This window comes from Diceros bicornis, chromosome 37, assembly GCF_020826845.1.
Source record: "Diceros bicornis minor isolate mBicDic1 chromosome 37, mDicBic1.mat.cur, whole genome shotgun sequence".
Classification (NCBI taxonomy): Eukaryota; Metazoa; Chordata; class Mammalia; order Perissodactyla; family Rhinocerotidae; genus Diceros; species Diceros bicornis.
The window spans coordinates 1364212-1383224 of NC_080776.1; the positions used below are offsets into that span (position 1 = coordinate 1364212).

Here is a 19013-nt window from a genome sequence, read left to right on the forward strand (position 1 = left end):
AACAAAAGAATGTACAGGCTGTTTAAAATGATTTCTTCAAAATACGCACATTTTACAGACAATTTCCAGAAGGACTAATGTGAAGACAAGTGGAGATGAAGAGACAATAACTATTTCTTGATAATGAAGGGTTGCTGTGGATGGATTGAGTTCATGCTTCCAGATTAAGCCTTGCAGAAGAACCTGTGGGAATTGGGGGACCTAATATGAGGAGAGAGTCTGACAATGTGGACCGCTGCCTTGCGCAGTAGTGAATTCTCCATCCATGGAGCTAGTCAGAGGGGGCGATCGTAGAGCAATCCCAGGGTTAGAGAGGCAGTGGCTTGGCTGTGATTCCTAAACCACATTGCCTGTAAGAATCGCCCGGGGAGCGCTTAAACCACAGATCCTTTCAAGCATTGATCCTGTCTTTCTTGGAGTAATCAAAAGGAAATTTCCCCTTATTAAAATGTTATAGTTAATACACGAGAAAAAGAATGGTGCAATATTACCATTGTACTACTTCTAATGAATTAATGGATCTGTGCGACGATCACTGGTGGCAGCTGACAGCACAGTGTGACAGCTAAGCGTCACGTGCCTCCTGGTGAAAGAGCACATCAGCTGTGACGCACACTTGCAGGAAATCCAGATCTCGTCTGATCTAGCCCCTAGATCTAACTACTGATTGAGCGAAATATGAGAGCAGTGGGATGGATTAAATGACACCATGGAGACTCAATCAGAAAAATCCAGAGTGTGGGAAATGTTACAGGACAAACGGCTAATTTCTTCAACAGATGAGTACAAGGCATCAAAAAAAGAGCAGAAGAGGGGGAACCTACAGGTTAAAAAGACTTAAGAGACATATCAGCCAACTGAAATGTATGGGCCTTATTTTATCCTGATTTGTTTAAGAAAAAGTTTATTTAAAATTATGAGATAATGTGCCGGAATGTTCTTAGTCTGGGGACTTGGTGTGTTGGAAGGAGGGTGATTAGCATGGTGCTGTGTAGGAGATTATCATTGTGGCGTTGTAAGTTTATTCTTAAAAAAGCCCAACATTTTAGGTTGGCAGAAATCGCACACTCCCTTCTGAAGCTGGCCCCGTATGACACCCCGACCATGGAGAGCCGTGGGCTTCGCCGCTACGTCATGGAGATGCTACCTATCACCGACTGGACCGCTGAGGCCGTGAGGCCGGCCCTGATCCTCATTTTAAAGAGATTGGATAGAATGTTCAACAAAATTCATAAGATGCCTACTTTGAGGTGAGGAGGCCTCCTAGTCAGCGGTTCATGTTGTGAGCCTCAGAGTTAGGGTTTGTTTAATTAATTTTTTAATGGTGGATCAATCTAGAGTTGAATGAATGGCTTGAAAATTTTCTTTGGTGTATGTGCGTAGCTAATCAGGTGTATGAATGCATAGGTAGCAGGATCTACATTTTGAGGAAATAACATTCTTTAAAAATATATATTTATCTTGAAAAATCTATTCATTTCTTAGCTATCATGTTCCTTATCTGACACATATAAAAAATTCAATGTGTATCCTTCAATTTCTTTTGAAATAATGCAGCATATGCCTTATAAATAAAATGACTAAGAGAAAAAAATTAATTTAGTGTTCAAAAAATACTGTATTCAATATAGTATTTTAAGTACCAGTTTAGAGAAATGCCAAGCTTCACAATAATCAGCCAAGTAGCAGCTAAAACTATCCCAGGATTGATAACAAATATCTAATCTTCACCTAATTCAGGTGGCATTAAATGAACACTGTTATCACTTGATCTCTGTCCAGTGGCCTGAAATATCCATTGGTAGCCTTCCTATGAGTGCATGCCTCTGAACCAGTCTACCTGGAGATCTGAGCCCAGTTTGGGAACCTATAGCACAAACTGGGCTCAGATAGCTCAATTGATAAATGTTAATGAACCCACTAACTTGGAAATTTCAAGTTTGAGTTAGAGTATTTTCTGTTCTTTTAAACTAAATCCAAAATCAGTGCAATTCTTGCCCAAGAATTTGTAGTGCTTAGTGTTCAATTTGTCAGAACTTTTCCAGGTTTTCTTCTTCAATTATGCAGCCATCAGGAGTTGTTGAATTTATAAAAAAGAAATTGAAAGATTTCATTCTAATAATTGACAATTTGTTCCTGTATATTTTTATACCATGATGATGAATGCCTATCCATTATTTCAAGGTTAATTATTTCAGTGGCATGGAAATGCTTGTCTGTAAAGCACTCCTATTGTCTTTAGTGGTCCCAATGGAATATTTGTGCCCATCAGCAAATGGCCAAAATCTTCTAAGTCTTACAAGAGTGTATCAAACTAAATTCTTTTTCTTAAGTAACTTTCTGTCTAAAGATGTTAAACATCTCCATAGGCTAACTTATTTGTAACTAAGCCCATTATAAAGATCATCATGCTTCCTAAAAGTAGATTTCTGGATCTATGCCTTGACTCAGTCAATTGTAGGCACTTTTCTGGGGTGCATACTGTGAATTGGAGGTTGCCTTGGATTTAATTTCTTCAGGTGATCTCAATTCAACAAGAGAAATGTTGACTGAACCTGACTGTGGGTTCCTTGGGCATCGGGGATGTCAATATATCCTCATTTACGAACATTTCCATTTTGTCATTGTAGATATTTCATTTTGGTAGGAAATATAAGCGTAGAAATTGTTTCCAGGTTAATATTTTAAAATAGTGTTGATATCAGTAAAGCCGAACCTGTTTACTTGGGGATCACAGAATGCCTCTTTCGGTACTGAGACAATTACAGACTGGATTGACTTTTATTACAGAAAATCCCATGTTCATCTAATTGCATTGTGTATACCCCATTTATACTACCATAGAAAGTAGCCAAAAAATATAATTTCTTAGGAGGCCAAGAAAGAACACTTTTTAAATAGACTATTTTCTTCTAATGTGATCTTTTTGGCAGGAGTTAATCCATCTAAATCCAGTTAGTTGTAGTCTGGTGTGAAAGCTGATGAGATCAACTGGATTCTGGTAAACAGATCTGAGAAATGCAGCCTGAGGCCAGAGTAGTTCTATTGGGAGTCATGACCCCTGTGTCGGGTTTCCTAAAACGGTAGTCTTACACCCTCTCTCAAAGTTAAAACCGGGGAACTTAAAATGCAACCCATTCATCATCTCTGTTTTTTCTTCAATAGATTTTGTCTCATTAGTCAAGTGGGGCAGGAGTGCCTCTGCAACATTTTCAGTATCTTCCTCCCTTCCCAGTGTGCTCTGTCCTTTTGGAACAACATGGGTAAACTTCATCCGTGTGACGCACTTTGTTGTCTCAGACACCTGTCCTGTCTTAGATGGCGTCAGAATCACTGTCTCATTCGCTTGTTTCAGACTGTCTCCAGAAGGGAGCCACGCTGCTAACGGCTCCTATATTATATTCCAGGCGACAGGTTGAGTGGGAGCCTGCCAGCAATTTGATTGAAGGGGTTTGTTTGACACTTCAGAGGCAGCCAATCATATCCTTCCTGCCTCACCTTAGGTCACTGATCAATGTCTGTGTGAATCTGGTGAGTAGCCAAGTGGCGATCTTATGAAACTTTTCGAAATTTAACTCTGCTATTGACTTCTCTGAATTGAAGATTTACAGCTCAACCACGTTGTGCCCCTTCCTATCCATGAAAAGAGACGGCTCAGGTGACACTGACAAGAGTGAGGTACATTTCAAGGTGGTGCGTGGGGAGATACAGGGGCCCGTCCCTACACTGATGGGATTTTGGTGAGCTGCTTCCCACGCACCACTTTGACAATTCACCTCTTTAAGTTGCGCTGAGAGTTGAGGGCTGCCAGTTGGAGAGTGGGGTGGCGGAGACCGCACAATTCGCTAGAAGTTGAGGTAGTCTGGGGTGGGAGAGTTTAAAATACAAAGAGGAATTTTTTCTTTTTTAGTGCAAAATGACACTATGAGTTGGCCAGTCTAGGATTTATGTAAAGAAAAAAATTTTTTGTCATTTATGTAATATCTAGAGTCCGGTCCTGACAAGGTTTTGTACAATGTGGAAACCATGTTAGAGCATTTCACTGAACAGGGTCTGCTGCTTCACTAGTTGAGCAATAAGTCTATAGCTGCAATGCCTAGTGCAAATAGAGCTGTTGCCATCATCATTGTTATCGGTATTTGCTCCATCAAAGAGTGTTGACTGCATCCCTTTGAATCCACAAGTAAGTATGTCCAGTCTCCTGATTAGAATAGTTTTTGGTTCATCTCTCATATTGACATAGTGAGCTATAAATAACATTATACAAAACCTTGGCTGAATCCAGTGTCATGTTCGATCTGACTCCAGGCATTACACGCCTTCAGAAAAAGGCAACAAGAACAGATTGCAAGTAACATGCCCAACCGTCAAATTATTATTATTATCATTATTGGATAAGACTCCCGTTCTACGGTTGCATGAAATTGCAGTAGTCAAGGCTGGTCATGTGCTCTGTTTGTATTTCAGGTGATGGGAGTGGTAGGACCTTCCAGTGTTGCTGATGGATTACCCCTTCTTCATCTCAGCCCTTATCTCTCACCACCTCTGCCCTTCAGCACAGCTGTTGTCCGGCTTGTAGCGTTGCAGATACAGGTGTGACTGCCTTACCTGTTTGTCACGCTCATTAAGTTGCTGGTTGAGGCACCAGATCACGGTGTTCTCTTTTTCCTTCTGCAAAGGCTGGGCAAAATCTGTGAAACAGAAGTGTCAACATCTCCAAACTTACAGGTTTGGAGCTTCAGCCCTGAGCTTAGCCCTGAGTTGTCCTTCTGTAATTCTTCCTGAGATCTCAAAAATAGCAGAGTCATTTAGTCCTGCCACAACCTCAGGAACCACCTCGGTCATTTAACATGTGTGTAAATACCCTAGGAAAATAATGGTTGACAGATAATCAGCTCACAATTGTTAATTAAATGAGGCAGTAATATTCAAAGTCTGGTTTTAAATTACTTGCAGAAAGAATTGCAATATAAAATTCTTTCCAAAGTTATTACTAGACTTTGAATATCTTAATTTTCTTTAATGATTGTGGGTTGAGTATTATGGGTGATTTTTTTTATTCTCCCAGTTATTTTCTTTCTTAAAATTAAAATAATCATTCCCAAGGTAAAAAGTACAAAATACCAATTTCCCTGCCTATTTCTGTGTGTCACCTAATTTTAGAGAGTGAGGAGTCATCAGAAAGCTCTGTGACCAATGGGGAGCAAACAGCTGGTGTAAATGGATAACGGCCCATCCATTATCTGACAACCAAGCTTGGTGGTCCATCATCCAGAGAACCAGTAGATGATAGACAAGAGATTAAGCTAGAGCTGTGTCCACCATGCAGAAGGGACACAATGACATCCCTAAAGTGGTACATTTAATAACGTGTGTACAGCGATCATTGCTTTCTTTCTATGTTGCCTGTTGCTTTCTGGCTTGGAGAAGGCCTTGTGCAGGGGTCAGAGGACTTGGAAATAACTTCCAAATGGAGCAGGTGGCAAGTTCTCGTGTTCTTCCTTTTCTTTGTCTCTAAAGTATTTATTGGTGGACACACGCAGAAAGTGAATGGGAAAATGCTGTTGTAAGATTTTTTGTAACAGACCATAAGTATAATAATTTTTCATTTAATATTCAAGATGTTACCGTTTTAGGTGTATAGCTTTCAATTATGTCAAACAAATGGTAAATAGTCAAGCAATGGTAAAACTGAGTGACTCTTATGTTGCACAGATGACACCTGAACTCATAGTTTACAGGAGCAGCCAGTGGGGAGTCACCGTCTCCGTCATGCTGTGTAAAAACAAACTTACTGATGGGTGTGGGAGTCCATTAATCTTTTTTTCTATCGTTGCTGCACAGGCTTTAAAAGAAGATTTTCCTTTAAGCCAAGTGATCTCCCCGTTCACCAATCAAGAGCGAAGGGAGGGGATGCTTTTAAATCTACTCATCCCATTTGTCCTCACAGTAGGATCTGGAAGCAAAGGTCTGATTAATTTAACTAAAGGAAATTTATCATTGTTGTTGTGTTTTCTTAAATGTCAGGCTTTTATTTCTTTTTCCTTTTCCCATGAAGACCATCACTGAAGTCGATCTGAATGATTTAAACAGGGTTACTTTAGGAAGTAGGGTTTTTATTTCTTTTCAGTTTAGCTACCCTGGGTCAAGAGTTTCTCTGCTCCACTTCTTAGAAGACACATCCTATTTAAAATCATTTCAGGACAGCAAAAATCAAGAGAACATTGCTTCAGTTAAGAAAATGGTATTAATTGAAGTACAGTATGATGTGAATTGACAGGTGAATAGACTTTATAACCTACTGCCACTAGGTTTAGCATAAATCCTGCCACTGTCATTAAATTCCAATGTATTTTCATTACTCTTCCTTCTTGGGGGATTTTTCTTTTAGGAAAATTTATCTCAAATGTAAAGATGGTACGTTATGAGTATTTGAGCAGGAAAAAGAAAGGAGATGGAAATGGTAAGCGGGAGATTGGCTAAGAACACGCACCATTGGGTGCCCACTACAGAGAAACACCCAGTACCAAGAATGCTGTTTCTGTCCATAGAAGCTCTGCTTGGTGGGGAAACACCCGAATTTCTACGGTGTTCTAGTTTGGAATTGGAAACAGGGCTGAATTTTTCTGTGTCTAATGTGGAAAGTCTACCTTGTGACTTGTTTCTCTTTCCACTTCCCTCTTCCAAACTCTGCCCCTCAGATAGCCCGTGGCTGGAGCAGCCTGAGGTACAGCTGCTGCTGCAGACGGTCATTAATGTGCTGCTGCCTCCGAGGATCATCAGCACGTCCAGGAGCAAGAACTTCATGTTGGAGAGCTCCCCCGCCCACTGTTCCACCCCCGGGGATGCGGGGAAGGACTTGCGCAGGGAGGGGCTGGCGGAGTCCACCAGCCAAGCAGCATACTTGGGTGGGTGCCTTCTTCTCTCTCTTTCTATACATACACATGTGTATGTGTATGTATATATGTATACGTGTGTGTATATATGTAGTACTTACTTATGTTCCACTTTGACTCAAAAAGTAGTTTAAAAAACTTTGATCCAGAAAGTATTTCAAGAAGCCCCTTGAGCAAGTAAGAAGCATCACCCTTGCAGAAGAGTCTGGTTTCCTTCAGGAAACAAATGCCAAAAAACAAAGTACTTTCATGTCTGTGGTGCCTGAATTACTTGGTTGTTTTTATTAGTGTGTCTGGGCGTGTAAGAATTCCTCCTCACTGATTAAGTATGAGATCACTGATGAGGTTATCTTGGTAGCTGTTATCAGATCTGACTCAGTCTAGTGTACAGGACACTGCATTGCACAACTCATGGGCTCACTGGTCTGTCATCTGTGTGAATGGAGCCCCTGGAGTTGGGCAGTCCACAACCTGTGCAGCAAGACGTGGTGGCCTGGCAGTATATTATGCCCCCTACTAGCTGTTTTTCTTCCCTTACAATGTCATCTTTAAATCGCTGTCTTGATCTTCACTCTAGGGAGGCCAGTCGACTTGTTCTCCTCCCTTAGGCTTGCCAGTTCCCTCCCCCGTCCACTCCTACTTTCCCGTTACCCCATTTCTGCCTGAACTTGGTCCTGACCCGTGGAACACTGGAAAGCCACTCTTGGCCCTGAATGAACTAAGCCGGGGGAAAGACCACTCTTGCCACAGCACTGAGAATAAGGAGCACTGGCAGCAGAAAATTGCAAATGGAGGAAGTTGAGAAAATCTTGCCTGACATTTTTCAATTCATCAAAGCAAATCTTGGTGGGGAGTATAAGATGGTTGCATATACACTGGTAAAAACAGGTCCTTGGAGTTTGGAGTGTGTCAGGTGTTTGGACTGTGTTATAAAGGGATGTATTTGAAAATAATGTGATTGACAATGAGAATGAAAAAGGAAAATAAGAAGCACGGACCTACCCACGTGGGGCTTGGTTGCCAGACGCCTGAGAATGTAGGGTTCGAATATAATCTGGACCTTGTGACAAAGCCCTGCATGAAGTTTGGGATTGCACAGAGGATGATGGAGAAAGAGGGCTTCACATGTAAGATAAGGATAGGAGAAAACATTTGATGAGTATTTTTAGTTCTCTCCACTTTCTCCCTTTTTAATGAAGACAGGTCCTTTGGTTACTTGGGCAGACTATTGGGCCTCTATTTTAAATTAATTTTTACACTTATTTTGAGCACTTACTGTGCACTGAGCAGTGCTTTCTAGACTTCACATTATCCTCATGTTGAATCCTCACAACACCTCTAAGAAGTAAATGTTCTTCTCATTCTAGGAGTCAAGAAGCTAAGCCCCAGAAAAGTTGAGTAACTTACCTAAAGTCACACTGTTAATAAGTGGCAGAGCCCAATTTCATATCCGCACCATCTAGCACCAGAGTCCCTGCTCTTCTTGAGCCCTCTGCTGTCTTGTTTATGTGTTGGGCTGATGGAGGTGAAGGTGGAAAGCAGAATGGCAGAAGCCCCACGAAGAGGCACATAACAGTAGAAATGTCATCAGGATCAGGGTAGGGAAAGAGGAGTGTTGCTTTTTGTTCGTTTGTTTGTTGGTTTAGTTGAGGGAGGGGAATTGAGACGAGGCATTGCTGTGAAAAGTGAGGCTCTGTGGAGAGAGAAGGGTCAAGGCGAATCTTAGAATATCTCTTTCTGTGTTATGTAGCATGGTTGTCCCCTGCAAATGCTCTAAATAGATGATAAAGGTGTATGTCACTCCTGGAGACTGTAGGCAGTTGGATTTCTGTGTCCTTTAGTTGCTGAGATGAGCTTAAGACATGGGCAAGAAGGCCCAGATTCCCTGACTGCCCCTGGGCAGACCCTGTGGGGACAGAGCCCTGGGGTGGCAGAGGAAACTCGTACTGTTATCTGTGACATCTTTACCATGTCCTGGTTTGTCCTGACACGCTGTTTGGGAAATTTGCTTTCTGAAAAGAACTAGATAAATGTAGATTGTGAAAGGGCTGCCAGAATCTGGGAGGAAAAAGATATTGTAAAAGAAATCCAACAGAGTTTAGTAATAGACATGATGTGCAGTGTGAGAGAGGAGGAGGGGGATCGAGTGTTTATCTGGAAGGATAGACTCAGACATTTACTGGTGCCCCAGGAGCAGTTTGGGATGGGGTTAGAAAGAGAGCTGAGAAAGGGAAAGACTTTTTTTTTTTTAACTTTGTGCATTTCTGCATGGTTTTATTTTACTTTTAATAACAGGAATATATCATTTCTATGCATAAAAGAAAAAAAACATGAATATTTTAGACCACTCATGTTGTCACTTAGGCTGTGAGTGATATGCTGGTATTACCATAAAGCCACTGTGACAAAACTTTAGGAAAGCAAAACATTAGCTCCACGTTACATCTGAAACACGTTTCCCTTTCAAGTCTATGCACCGCTTTGCTCTGTATTTTCCGAAATGGTAGTTAAATGCACTTAGGAAAGATGTTTGTGTTCTTCTAATCAGAATCAAAGCATGTTTACCTACCATACAGATTTTTGTCTTGATGTCAGAGCACTCTTGCTTGGGAATACACGTAAGTTTTTGGAAACGTGCAGAGAGTTTAGAAATTTAGAAAATTTTCTGATGCAGAAAGGGCTGCAGGATGAGCGGGTTCCTCCAAAACACAAGTCCGTGGGCTCACTCTTCTCTTTTCCTGGTGTAAAGCGCTGAAGGTGATCCTCGTCTGCTTCGAGAGGCAGCTGGGAAGCCAGTGGTACTGGCTGAGCCTGCAGGTGAAGGAGATGGCCCTGAGGAAGGTGGGCGGCCTGGCCCTGTGGGACTTCCTGGACTTCATCGTGCGGACCCGCATCCCCATCTTCGTGCTGCTGCGCCCTTTCATCCAGTGCAAGGTGCGGTGCCTGCCTCCTCCTGGAGGTGATGAGCCGGGAATGTGCTGCTCTCCAGATCAGGGCAGGATCATGGCAGCCGTGCTCCTGGGATGTACTGTAGCTAGTTGGTAGGACCTGTTAACACCATGCTTGATGAGAAAGTTTGAGAAAGCTCAAAAATGTATCCCAGAGGACAAAATTTCCTGTTAGAAGTACCTGCACAGCGAGAGCTTTATTACAGTCTATAAAGCTTTGCCCTCTTCCCACTCACCTCCCCCCACAACAAAAAAAAAGGTTGACCCAATGGAAGGATCTGGAGAATGTTCTCCTTTCTGCGGTGACATGAATGAGATCTGACTAAATAAACATGAAAAAGATGGGATAAAGTGTGTTTTTCCTCTGAGACCCTCCGTATTCATCTACTCTTTTATTCTTTTCATGCCCCAACTTCCTGGGGCAGTGATTCAAAACAATGTCTTGATTAAGCTCTTCCTGTGTAAAGCACTGTTCTCACAACTTCATATGCAATACCTTATTTAATCCTTACAACCAACTATGAAACAGGTACCGCGATGAGCCCATTTTACAGATGGGAAAACTGAGGGCCTGAGAATCTCTGTTTGCCTTTCAGCTTCTGGCCCAGCCAGCAGAGAACCATGAGGAGCTTTCTGCCAGGCAGCATATCGCAGACCAGCTGGAACGGCGCTTCATCCCACGCCCTCTGTGCAAGAGCTCCCTCATGGCGGAGTTCAGCAGTGAGCTGAAGATCCTGAAGGAGGCGGTGCACAGCGGGTCAGGTGAGGACACTCAGGGCACTCTGAATGTGTTTGAGGAAACTCACAGCCTTCAGGTAATGCCTCTGTCCAGGTTGCTGCTCTCCGTGGACCCATGATGAATCAGCCATTTTCGTGCACTGGTAGATTTGACCATGTGACCACTGTCGACAACAATCAAGGGGGTGCCGTAGGAGTTTGATTTTACCCCTTCTCTAAACATTTGTTTCAACCTTCATTTCAGTGGTTAAGCTCTTTCTTGAAGATTTAACGGGGGGAAAAAACCTGTTTAAATTCTTGCCTTCATTTCCTTTTCGAAAGGGAGAAGAGGGACTCACATTCATTGAGCATCTATTACATGGTAGATTATTTTGTAGATGTTATTCCATTTAATCCACACAGACACCTGCAAGGTGCATAACGGGAAGGCCACTTAAAGAATGAGGACACGGGCCGGCCCCGTGGCTTAGCGGTTAAGTGCACGGGCTCTGCTGCTGGCGGCCCGGGTTCGGATCCCGGGCGTGCACGGACGCACCGCTTCTCTGGCCATGCTGAGGCTGCGTCCCACATACAGCGGCTGGAAAGATGTGCAGCTATGACATGCAACAATCTACTGGGGCTTTGGAGGGAAAAAATAAATAAATAAAATCTTTAAAAAAAAAAAAAAAGAATGAGGACACTGAGACTCAGCAGAGGATAGCTTACACACATGACAGTGATAGCATGTGATAGCAGTGAGGGGACTTCACACCAGGTCTGCGTGATTGATTACAAAGCCTTTAACTTTTCACAAATTGGTGGGAGGGAGGGTTGAACTAGAGTTGGCAGGCTAGGAGGTACTTTCTTTACAGTGTTCAGAAGATTTTCTTTGGGAATACATCATTTACTTTTTACAATTATATTAACAGCAGATTACTGCTAGAAGGGAAAGTAAATCATTATCTGCCATTAGAGGGCAGTCATTATCCATAAGAGAATATTATATGTGTGGCTTTTCTTCTTTCTTTCTACAATTTTTATTGTTGCTTGCAATGTATTAAAGACAGAAATTTTGACAAGGACAATCTTGGTGAAATCTACACAGTGCCATTCAGATATTCTGCTTCATAATAAAATAATCTGACATAGAACCAAGGGGGTTGTTTTGTAAGTTGTATTTCCAGACAAGGAGAATGACGGCATGGTTTTGATTATGGATTCTGATGCTGATTGTGAGGTTCCCACCAGAGAATATACTTATTCCTTCTGTATGCTTGTGTCAGGTAAGGTGTATTTCTCAGTAAAATTCTGCCAGGTTGGAAGCTACAGTTCACGTCAAGCCTTGGAAAATGAAATCGAGAGGCAGTGAGAGAGCAGCATCGGACATTGTTAGAGATGCTACCCTCCCACAGGAGACCATTCAATGATAAGTTCGTCAATGGCTGATTCTTCTTCTTCTTCTTCTTGTCTCACTTCCATTTCTACTTTGTCCTAAAGATCATTTATCTGGGACACACTATTTAACTGACCTTTCCTGAAAAAGACGAGTGATCAGGGAGGAGTTTGAAGCAAGTGTTGGTTTTCTCTCTAGCCCCTCACCTGGATCTTCTCTGGTCTCTCCCCCAGCCTACCAGGGGAAGACCTCCATCAGCACCGTGGGCACCTCTACCTCAGCCTACCGCCTGAGCCTGGCTACTATGTCTCGCTCCAACACAGGCACCGGCACCGTCTGGGAGCAGGACAGTGAGCCCTCCCAGCAGGCCTCGCAGGACACCCTGAGCCGCACTGATGAGGAGGATGAGGAAAGTAGGTGACCCCGCAGAGCCAGGCAGGGGGGCCTGGATGATGTAGGGGACCCCAAAGAGTCGGGCAGGGGCTCCTGGATGATGTAGGGGACCCCGCAGAGTCGGGCAGGGGGCCTGGATGATATAGGGGACCCCGAAGAGTTAGGCAGAGGGGGCCTGGATGACATAGGGGACCCAGAAGAGTCAAGCAGAGGAGGCCTGGATGACGTAGCGGACCCCGTAGAGTCAGGCAGGGCAGCCTGGATGACACAGCTTGGCCATTGGAATGAGGGCTCAGGAAGGATTTCTGCCTTTCTGACCTTTTTCAGTTCTGATCCCCTGGTCGTTTTTACAAAAAAGATTTAAAATGGAATTGTGACTGATGTCATGATTTCTACTGCCTGCTCCTCTATAAATTCCTTGATATCTTTGGTCATTTGGAAGGAATTCAGGCAACATGTAAATCTTTAGTGACTCCGAAATTTTCTTTGAGCTTATTCATTCAACTTTTTCCACTAACTCTCATTTAAATTGTGCTTAAGTGACTCAAGAAAGCGTTTAGTCCCCTTTCTCGTGGCCATCTTGCTTGGAAGGTTGATCAGCACTTACATGACTCCATCGGGCAAGGAAAAGTGAGCGATGCATACGCTCGGGACTCAGAAAAGACTGGTTGGTTGTGCTGTCTTGAACATCAGCCGGCAGCTGTCTTGAGGGAATACAATCAGGAGTGTTCCCAGTGACTGAGGCAGCCCTGGGGCTTCTAATGCATATGCCTGAGATTTGGTGTTAGGAAGTATGAGAAGATCCAGTCAAGAACACATGTCATATGTATGCCTTGTAGGAGTCGGTTTTAAAAAGTAAAAGGTGAAAGGTTCCATTAAATACCACTATCGTTTAATGTTTTTTTTTAATTGCATTGATTATTTTCTGATTGTGTTTTAAAGACACTCTGATAGAACACTTACAGCAAAGTGTGCTGTCAGTGCCTTATGGATAAAAACAAGATCTAGATCTTCACGCAGGGCTTTCCATACCAAACAACAAGAAAAAGCCCTGCTCCAAACTAAATTAGAGGAAATGTGAGTTGAGGTTAGAATTTTAATTAACTAAGATGAATGAAGGTATTTTAATACCCTACCACAGTTGGACATGCAGGAGAGGGAAGGAAATCAATGCTTTGTCAAAACATCTGTCAGTAATATTTCCAGATTTAGTTTCAGGGTCATCAGATAAAAAAGTGATAATCATATTGTCCTGCACCCGACCTGCAGACATACTTGTTTCCAAATCACCCCATCATTGCCCGTGGAAATAGTCCTAAAATCGTAATTAGGGAAGTCTTGAAAAATCTTGACCAGAAAAGAAAATGAGAGAGACAAAGATCAGCAGTTTGAATATTCATTAAGTCCCAGTGATAGTTCAGAACTTAAAGTAATATCTGTTTTTCTTTAATGCTTGAAGTAGTCTCTTCCAGAAATTTTTTTTTAAATTATGGGAAATGATACCACCTATCTTTAGTAGGGCTAAATATATTTTGCAGGTAACCTCATGAATAAGTAGATAACCTAGCCAGTAGGAAGGAGCTAGGGAAGAAAAGTAGAGAAGACGTAAACAGAGATATCGTTGACCAAGAGCCAACGCTTATACACTGATGAAGATCCAGTGTTTTGCTAATATCTCTGCTCTGGGACGTCACAATCATCCCTGTGAACACAAGGTTGTTAACAAATGTGTGGTTGTGACGTAGGTGTGTATTAATTTATATGGGTGGGGTATAAAAGCCAGATGGTTGACTGCTTTGAATTAAACTATTTTCCCATTCAGTCATCAAACCTGTATTAAGACTTAGCAGGTACAAGACAACAGGAACAAGAAAGTCTGAGAAAGATACGTTCTCTGCCCTCTGAGATCTTACACATCATCCTGTAGAGGAGATGATAGACATTTTCAAGAAAGAACACTTTAAAGGGTGAGCAGAAGACAGCACATGATTAATCACCAAACAAATATTGAAGGATGAAGTGTTAAGTGATATATGAGTATGAATAAGAGGGAAAAAAATCAATGAGATCTGGGAAAGGCCTTTGCAGAAATAGCTCAATCCACCTTACCATGTTTTTAAGGCACATTTTCTTATTCTCTTCTCTGTGAACACGCCTAAAAAGGAAAGACCATTCTATAACAAGAATCAACTTCAAGTCAGTCATTAACAAGCAAATTAAAATTTCTAGCACTTTTTGTGTACACCTTTTTGTTTTGAAAGAAGTTTCATTAGAAATATGACCACTTGAGGTATTTTAAATAAATGATGCTAGATGACCTTATATGGTAGCATAAGTTCACCAGAACCCTATGTCAATCAACATGTTTACTGTTCAGCAACAGATCACATTAGCTCACTTAGAATGCAGTCACCTTATCACAAATACTGTGCTAGAGGTAACTTTCATGTGGACGTGAGTACGTGGATTTCTGCTTCTATGGAGAAAACGCTTAAAATTTAAAATTTACGTTAAAATAAGCATTTATTTCTAAACTTTATGGGTTTTTAAATATTTTTCCTAAAACTCTCTGAAATAGTCTTTCCCTTAGCAGCCTAAAAATCATTAGATGTACTGAATGTACGTTTTGAATGTCAAAGAAAGGTACTCGACTCATTCAATAACAGAGTCCCTCATTGAACTATTCCTGGAATGTTTAAAAATTTATAGTCCAGCTTTCCTGAAGTCTTTAATATGCAGACGGCCCTTGACTTTCACAAATTACTGGTAAAAATGGACAAGAAGTTTACATTTATCTCGTGAAGGCTGTTCGAGAGTGGGAGATGTGTGGATGGGAAGAACTATCATTTATCCCTTTGTACAGATTAAAAACTAAGACCTCTGCTTTTTAGTCTGTACAAAGGGACAAATGATCATTTAGCTTTAGAGGCGGCCCTGAGGTTGTATTCAAGCCGAGGATGTACAAATTTGTTTGGGTTTTCTGAACGATGTCAATGTTAACAAAATGTGTTAACATTGTATAACCCTCCCTTCCGTTGCCCCTTTCAGATGACTCTGTAAGCATGCCCAGTGTGGTAAGTGAACAAGAAGCTTACCTCCTGAGTGCCATTGGAAGGAGGCGGCTCTCCAGCCACGTCTCCAGCATGTCTGCACCTCGGGCTGAGGTGGGCATGTTACCCAGCCAAAGGTAAAGAGCCATGGATATCTTACACTCTATATTTGGGGGCCAAGGTAGAAATTCTGAAAATTCACTCCTCCTATTCTATAAAGGATGAAAGGGAAGCAAACATAATATTTTTAAGTAGACCATTCAACAAAGAACTTTTCAACCAGGGTCATGCAGGCAACAGTTTGCAGAGTTTTCTAAGCCAGGCCAGTAGAAGGGATCACAATGTCTTTTTGATCCAAGCATTGTTTCTCCTTAAAAATTCTCCAGAAATAGATACATGGTCTTCTTTCTGGTTGTCAAATGACATTCTTGCATTTCAGATATATCATTAGCTAAGCTAATAATGTGAGTACTAGGTACTCACATTATAGGACTAGTGTATAGGACTAGCTTGACACATCTGGTAAAGTTTAGACTTCTGGTATGTCATCAGTATTTAGTTGGAGGTAGTGATGCTTAACCAAGCAGAAAAGGACCTGTCCCACTCTGTGTGACCTTGGGCAGGTCATTTAACAAGAGCCCACAGTTTTCTCCTCTGTGAAATGATCTTTAAGGTAACTTCTCATTCTATAGTTCTATGATTCCACGACTAAACCCTTTAAAACATTTTCTTTATGTGTTCTCGCCTTCTAAGAATATACGTAAAAAAACTTCCAAGAATATATAAGTATGATATAGAAAATGATCTGACATAAGAGTCAAAACATTATCTATTTTAGAGCCAATGATATTTTCACTTCAGGAACTGAATTCTTTCAAAGAATCAGCCTTATGTGTTTTTAGCTAGTTTGTTGTTTATTCTTAATACCTACAGATTCAATGTGGTATAATTCATACATGAAAAATAATAAAAATCAGGGCACATGCTAATATTCAGATAAAATCAGTTTATATGCAGAAATAATTACCCTGTACTCAAATCCTTTAGCAAATAGTTCATGAACTATATGGATGAAATAAAATTTGTGAAATAAAGCCTAACTTTGGAGAATATCAAAAATTAGGGAAAAATGATAAAAGATGATTAATGGATAAATTGCATACTTGTAAAGAAAGCAATATCTTATGTGCTATTTAGTTATTACACAAATTGATAATATATAAGAGTTACTGTCATTGTAAGAGATTCTTTTACCTACATTTGGTAATTTGCCTTTGAAAAGAAAGTCTTATAAACAAAATGTGTTAACAAAATCAGAGCCAAACTGTAAAATGTCCACAAAAAAAGATTTGTCATATAAGCAGTTAATATCAATTAATTTTTAATTGCTAGCAATGTGCAAGGTTCTATCAAGAATAAAAGAAACTAGCAATTTATTTAAAAATTTTATTTAAATTAAGGAATTGTAGGAATTTAACATAGAGGTTTTTGTGCTATTAACCTAAAATAACCAGGCCATCAATTCCCTTTGTACATATCTATTAAGGAGTGAACTTGTATCCAGGGAGAAAATTTATTCTATTATGGATATACTAGAAATCCAGAAAAATCACGTAGTTACACCCTTTGGGCTTGAGTTGTATTTTGGAAGGCTAGTGAAGGTAACAATGTCTCTGTGCACTGGGGAAAGGAGCCTCTTTCTGGAGACAGAGGCTATTTTGCACAATTAGGTAAAGGATTCTTTGGGGGAGTTACTCCAGTTTTCTAAATAGGTTAATTCCATCCAATTTAGCAAACATTTATTGAATGCCTTGTGGGTGCTTAGCTCAAAGCTCAGCACTGAAGAAAGAAAGATAAAGTATGACAGTTTTTGTTCACAAATCCCCAAATCAGCTATGTCCAAATAAATCAATAAACTATTTGATTATTTTCTCACCAATCTGACAGGTTTCTCCTTTTGACATTTATAATTCAGTCACTAGAGGATGGAGTAAGGAGGTAAATGCGAGTTCCACGTGAATTCTCCAGGGTTATCTTCCTTCCATTTGTTTTACTTGCGTTTTCATTGGAAAATTAGCAGGGGAAGTTGGGTTCTTTCTTTGCTTTTCTTTATGGCATCAGTTCCAAGAGCTTGGTTGTGGCAGTTCATGGTAAGTGGTTTCTATGTGATAATGTCACCGCACACAAGAAAGAAGCAGGATTCTGGTCAATGAAACATCTAAGACGGGTTAAAAATAATAACCATCCAGCCAAATGGTTGTCAAAGGAATGACAGTTTCATCTTCTACAGATGCATCTGCAGTGTGTTTCAGAGCTCATGTGTCCATTTGGAGCTCATTTTAGGTCCCAACTCTTGAAAACAAATAGATCACTCCTCTGAGAGTCCATCCGAAGTCCCTTCTCCCCCATTGCCTCGAGTCCTTTGTCTTGACAAACCCAGCACAAGGTGAAATGGTTGACTGTCTCCTTTTCCTTCCTTGTTCTGTTAAATTTATTTATTTTTGGTTCTTGGAAGCAGAGAATTGCATGCCTTCTTTCTTTTTTTTTTTTATTTGTTTGCATTTTCTTTCCCTAAATGCTTCATCTCCCTACCCCTCCTGCAGTGAACCTAATGTCCTCGATGACTCCCAGGGCCTGGCCGCTGAGGGCAGCCTCTCTAGGTACAGTGTCAACGCTACCTGTCTATTGGTGTCTGTGCTGGGAAACGAGCTGTTTCCTGTCTCTCTGTCTCTCTGTCTCCTCTCGCCCCGTCTTGATTTCTATTTCCATTCCTTCCTTTTGTTGCTCATGAACACACGAGCCTGGAAGTCAAAGGTGTAGCCTCCTTCATTTTCAGCTTCAGAGCTCAATCACAAATGGCCTAAAAAGCTTGCTAAAAAAGAAAAAAAAAAATCTGTGGAGTTCTTTTATCTGTTTTAATCTGTGGGAACGTCTAAAAAGTTTGATATGCCAAATGTTAAATATATCCCATCTAATCATTCCCTCCCACACTGATATTCCTCAAGAATTGTTTTGCAGAAGCTTTTTAAGACAGCTCCTCATCACCAGGAAGCCCCTTATTAAATCGCGACAGGGCTTTTAGCTAATGTCACGGATGGTAAGAAAACAATGATGCTATAATAAGAGTAGCAACGTCGATAAAATTGATATAATTCCCTCTCTTTAATGCATGCTATGTGGCAGGCTATTATAGCAGCTTGTTCAAACAACACTTATCTAAAGAATGTCTGTGCCAGCACAATGACTCCCAAACTTGCCATGAAATCTCAGACACAAACATTTCTTGGTAAGTAAGAGAAGTCTTATGATGCAAACAATACAATGTCTTGGCTCTTGGTTTAAAACACCGGAAAGGGGGACTGCACCTTTAACACTCAGATAAACCAGGTCAAACATTCCTAATCTTGTGCTGTTGCCTCGCACCTCTCAACTAATCCTCATTACGGGTAATGCTTCTTGTTCATCCTGAGAGTGCCTTTGTTCTATCTCAAGAGAAAACATTCCCTTTCAGGTTAGCTTTATATAGTCAGTACAATACACCCGTGTTTATTGCTTTGTCGCAAAGATGAGGAAATGTTGAGAGGCTGTTCTTGTGAAAGGTTGTCCTTTGTTTTCT

At 41.1% G+C, this 19013-nt stretch overlaps 1 protein-coding gene across 2 annotated transcripts in view; it reads left to right on the forward strand.

Annotated features, from left to right (window-relative positions):
* The window catches only part of UNC80 (unc-80 homolog, NALCN channel complex subunit), a 199013-nt gene that overhangs the window by 171154 nt on the left and 8846 nt on the right, over nucleotides 1–19013 (forward strand). For both annotated transcript variants that reach the window (XM_058532911.1, XM_058532912.1), the window contains 9 exons: nucleotides 1050–1250; nucleotides 3408–3531; nucleotides 4468–4593; nucleotides 5845–5968; nucleotides 6702–6908; nucleotides 9646–9830; nucleotides 10441–10606; nucleotides 12188–12367; nucleotides 15396–15534. In XM_058532911.1, coding sequence (XP_058388894.1) covers nucleotides 1050–1250; nucleotides 3408–3531; nucleotides 4468–4593; nucleotides 5845–5968; nucleotides 6702–6908; nucleotides 9646–9830; nucleotides 10441–10606; nucleotides 12188–12367; nucleotides 15396–15534 — 1452 coding nt within the window. The remainder of the gene's footprint in view (nucleotides 1–1049; nucleotides 1251–3407; nucleotides 3532–4467; nucleotides 4594–5844; nucleotides 5969–6701; nucleotides 6909–9645; nucleotides 9831–10440; nucleotides 10607–12187; nucleotides 12368–15395; nucleotides 15535–19013) is intronic.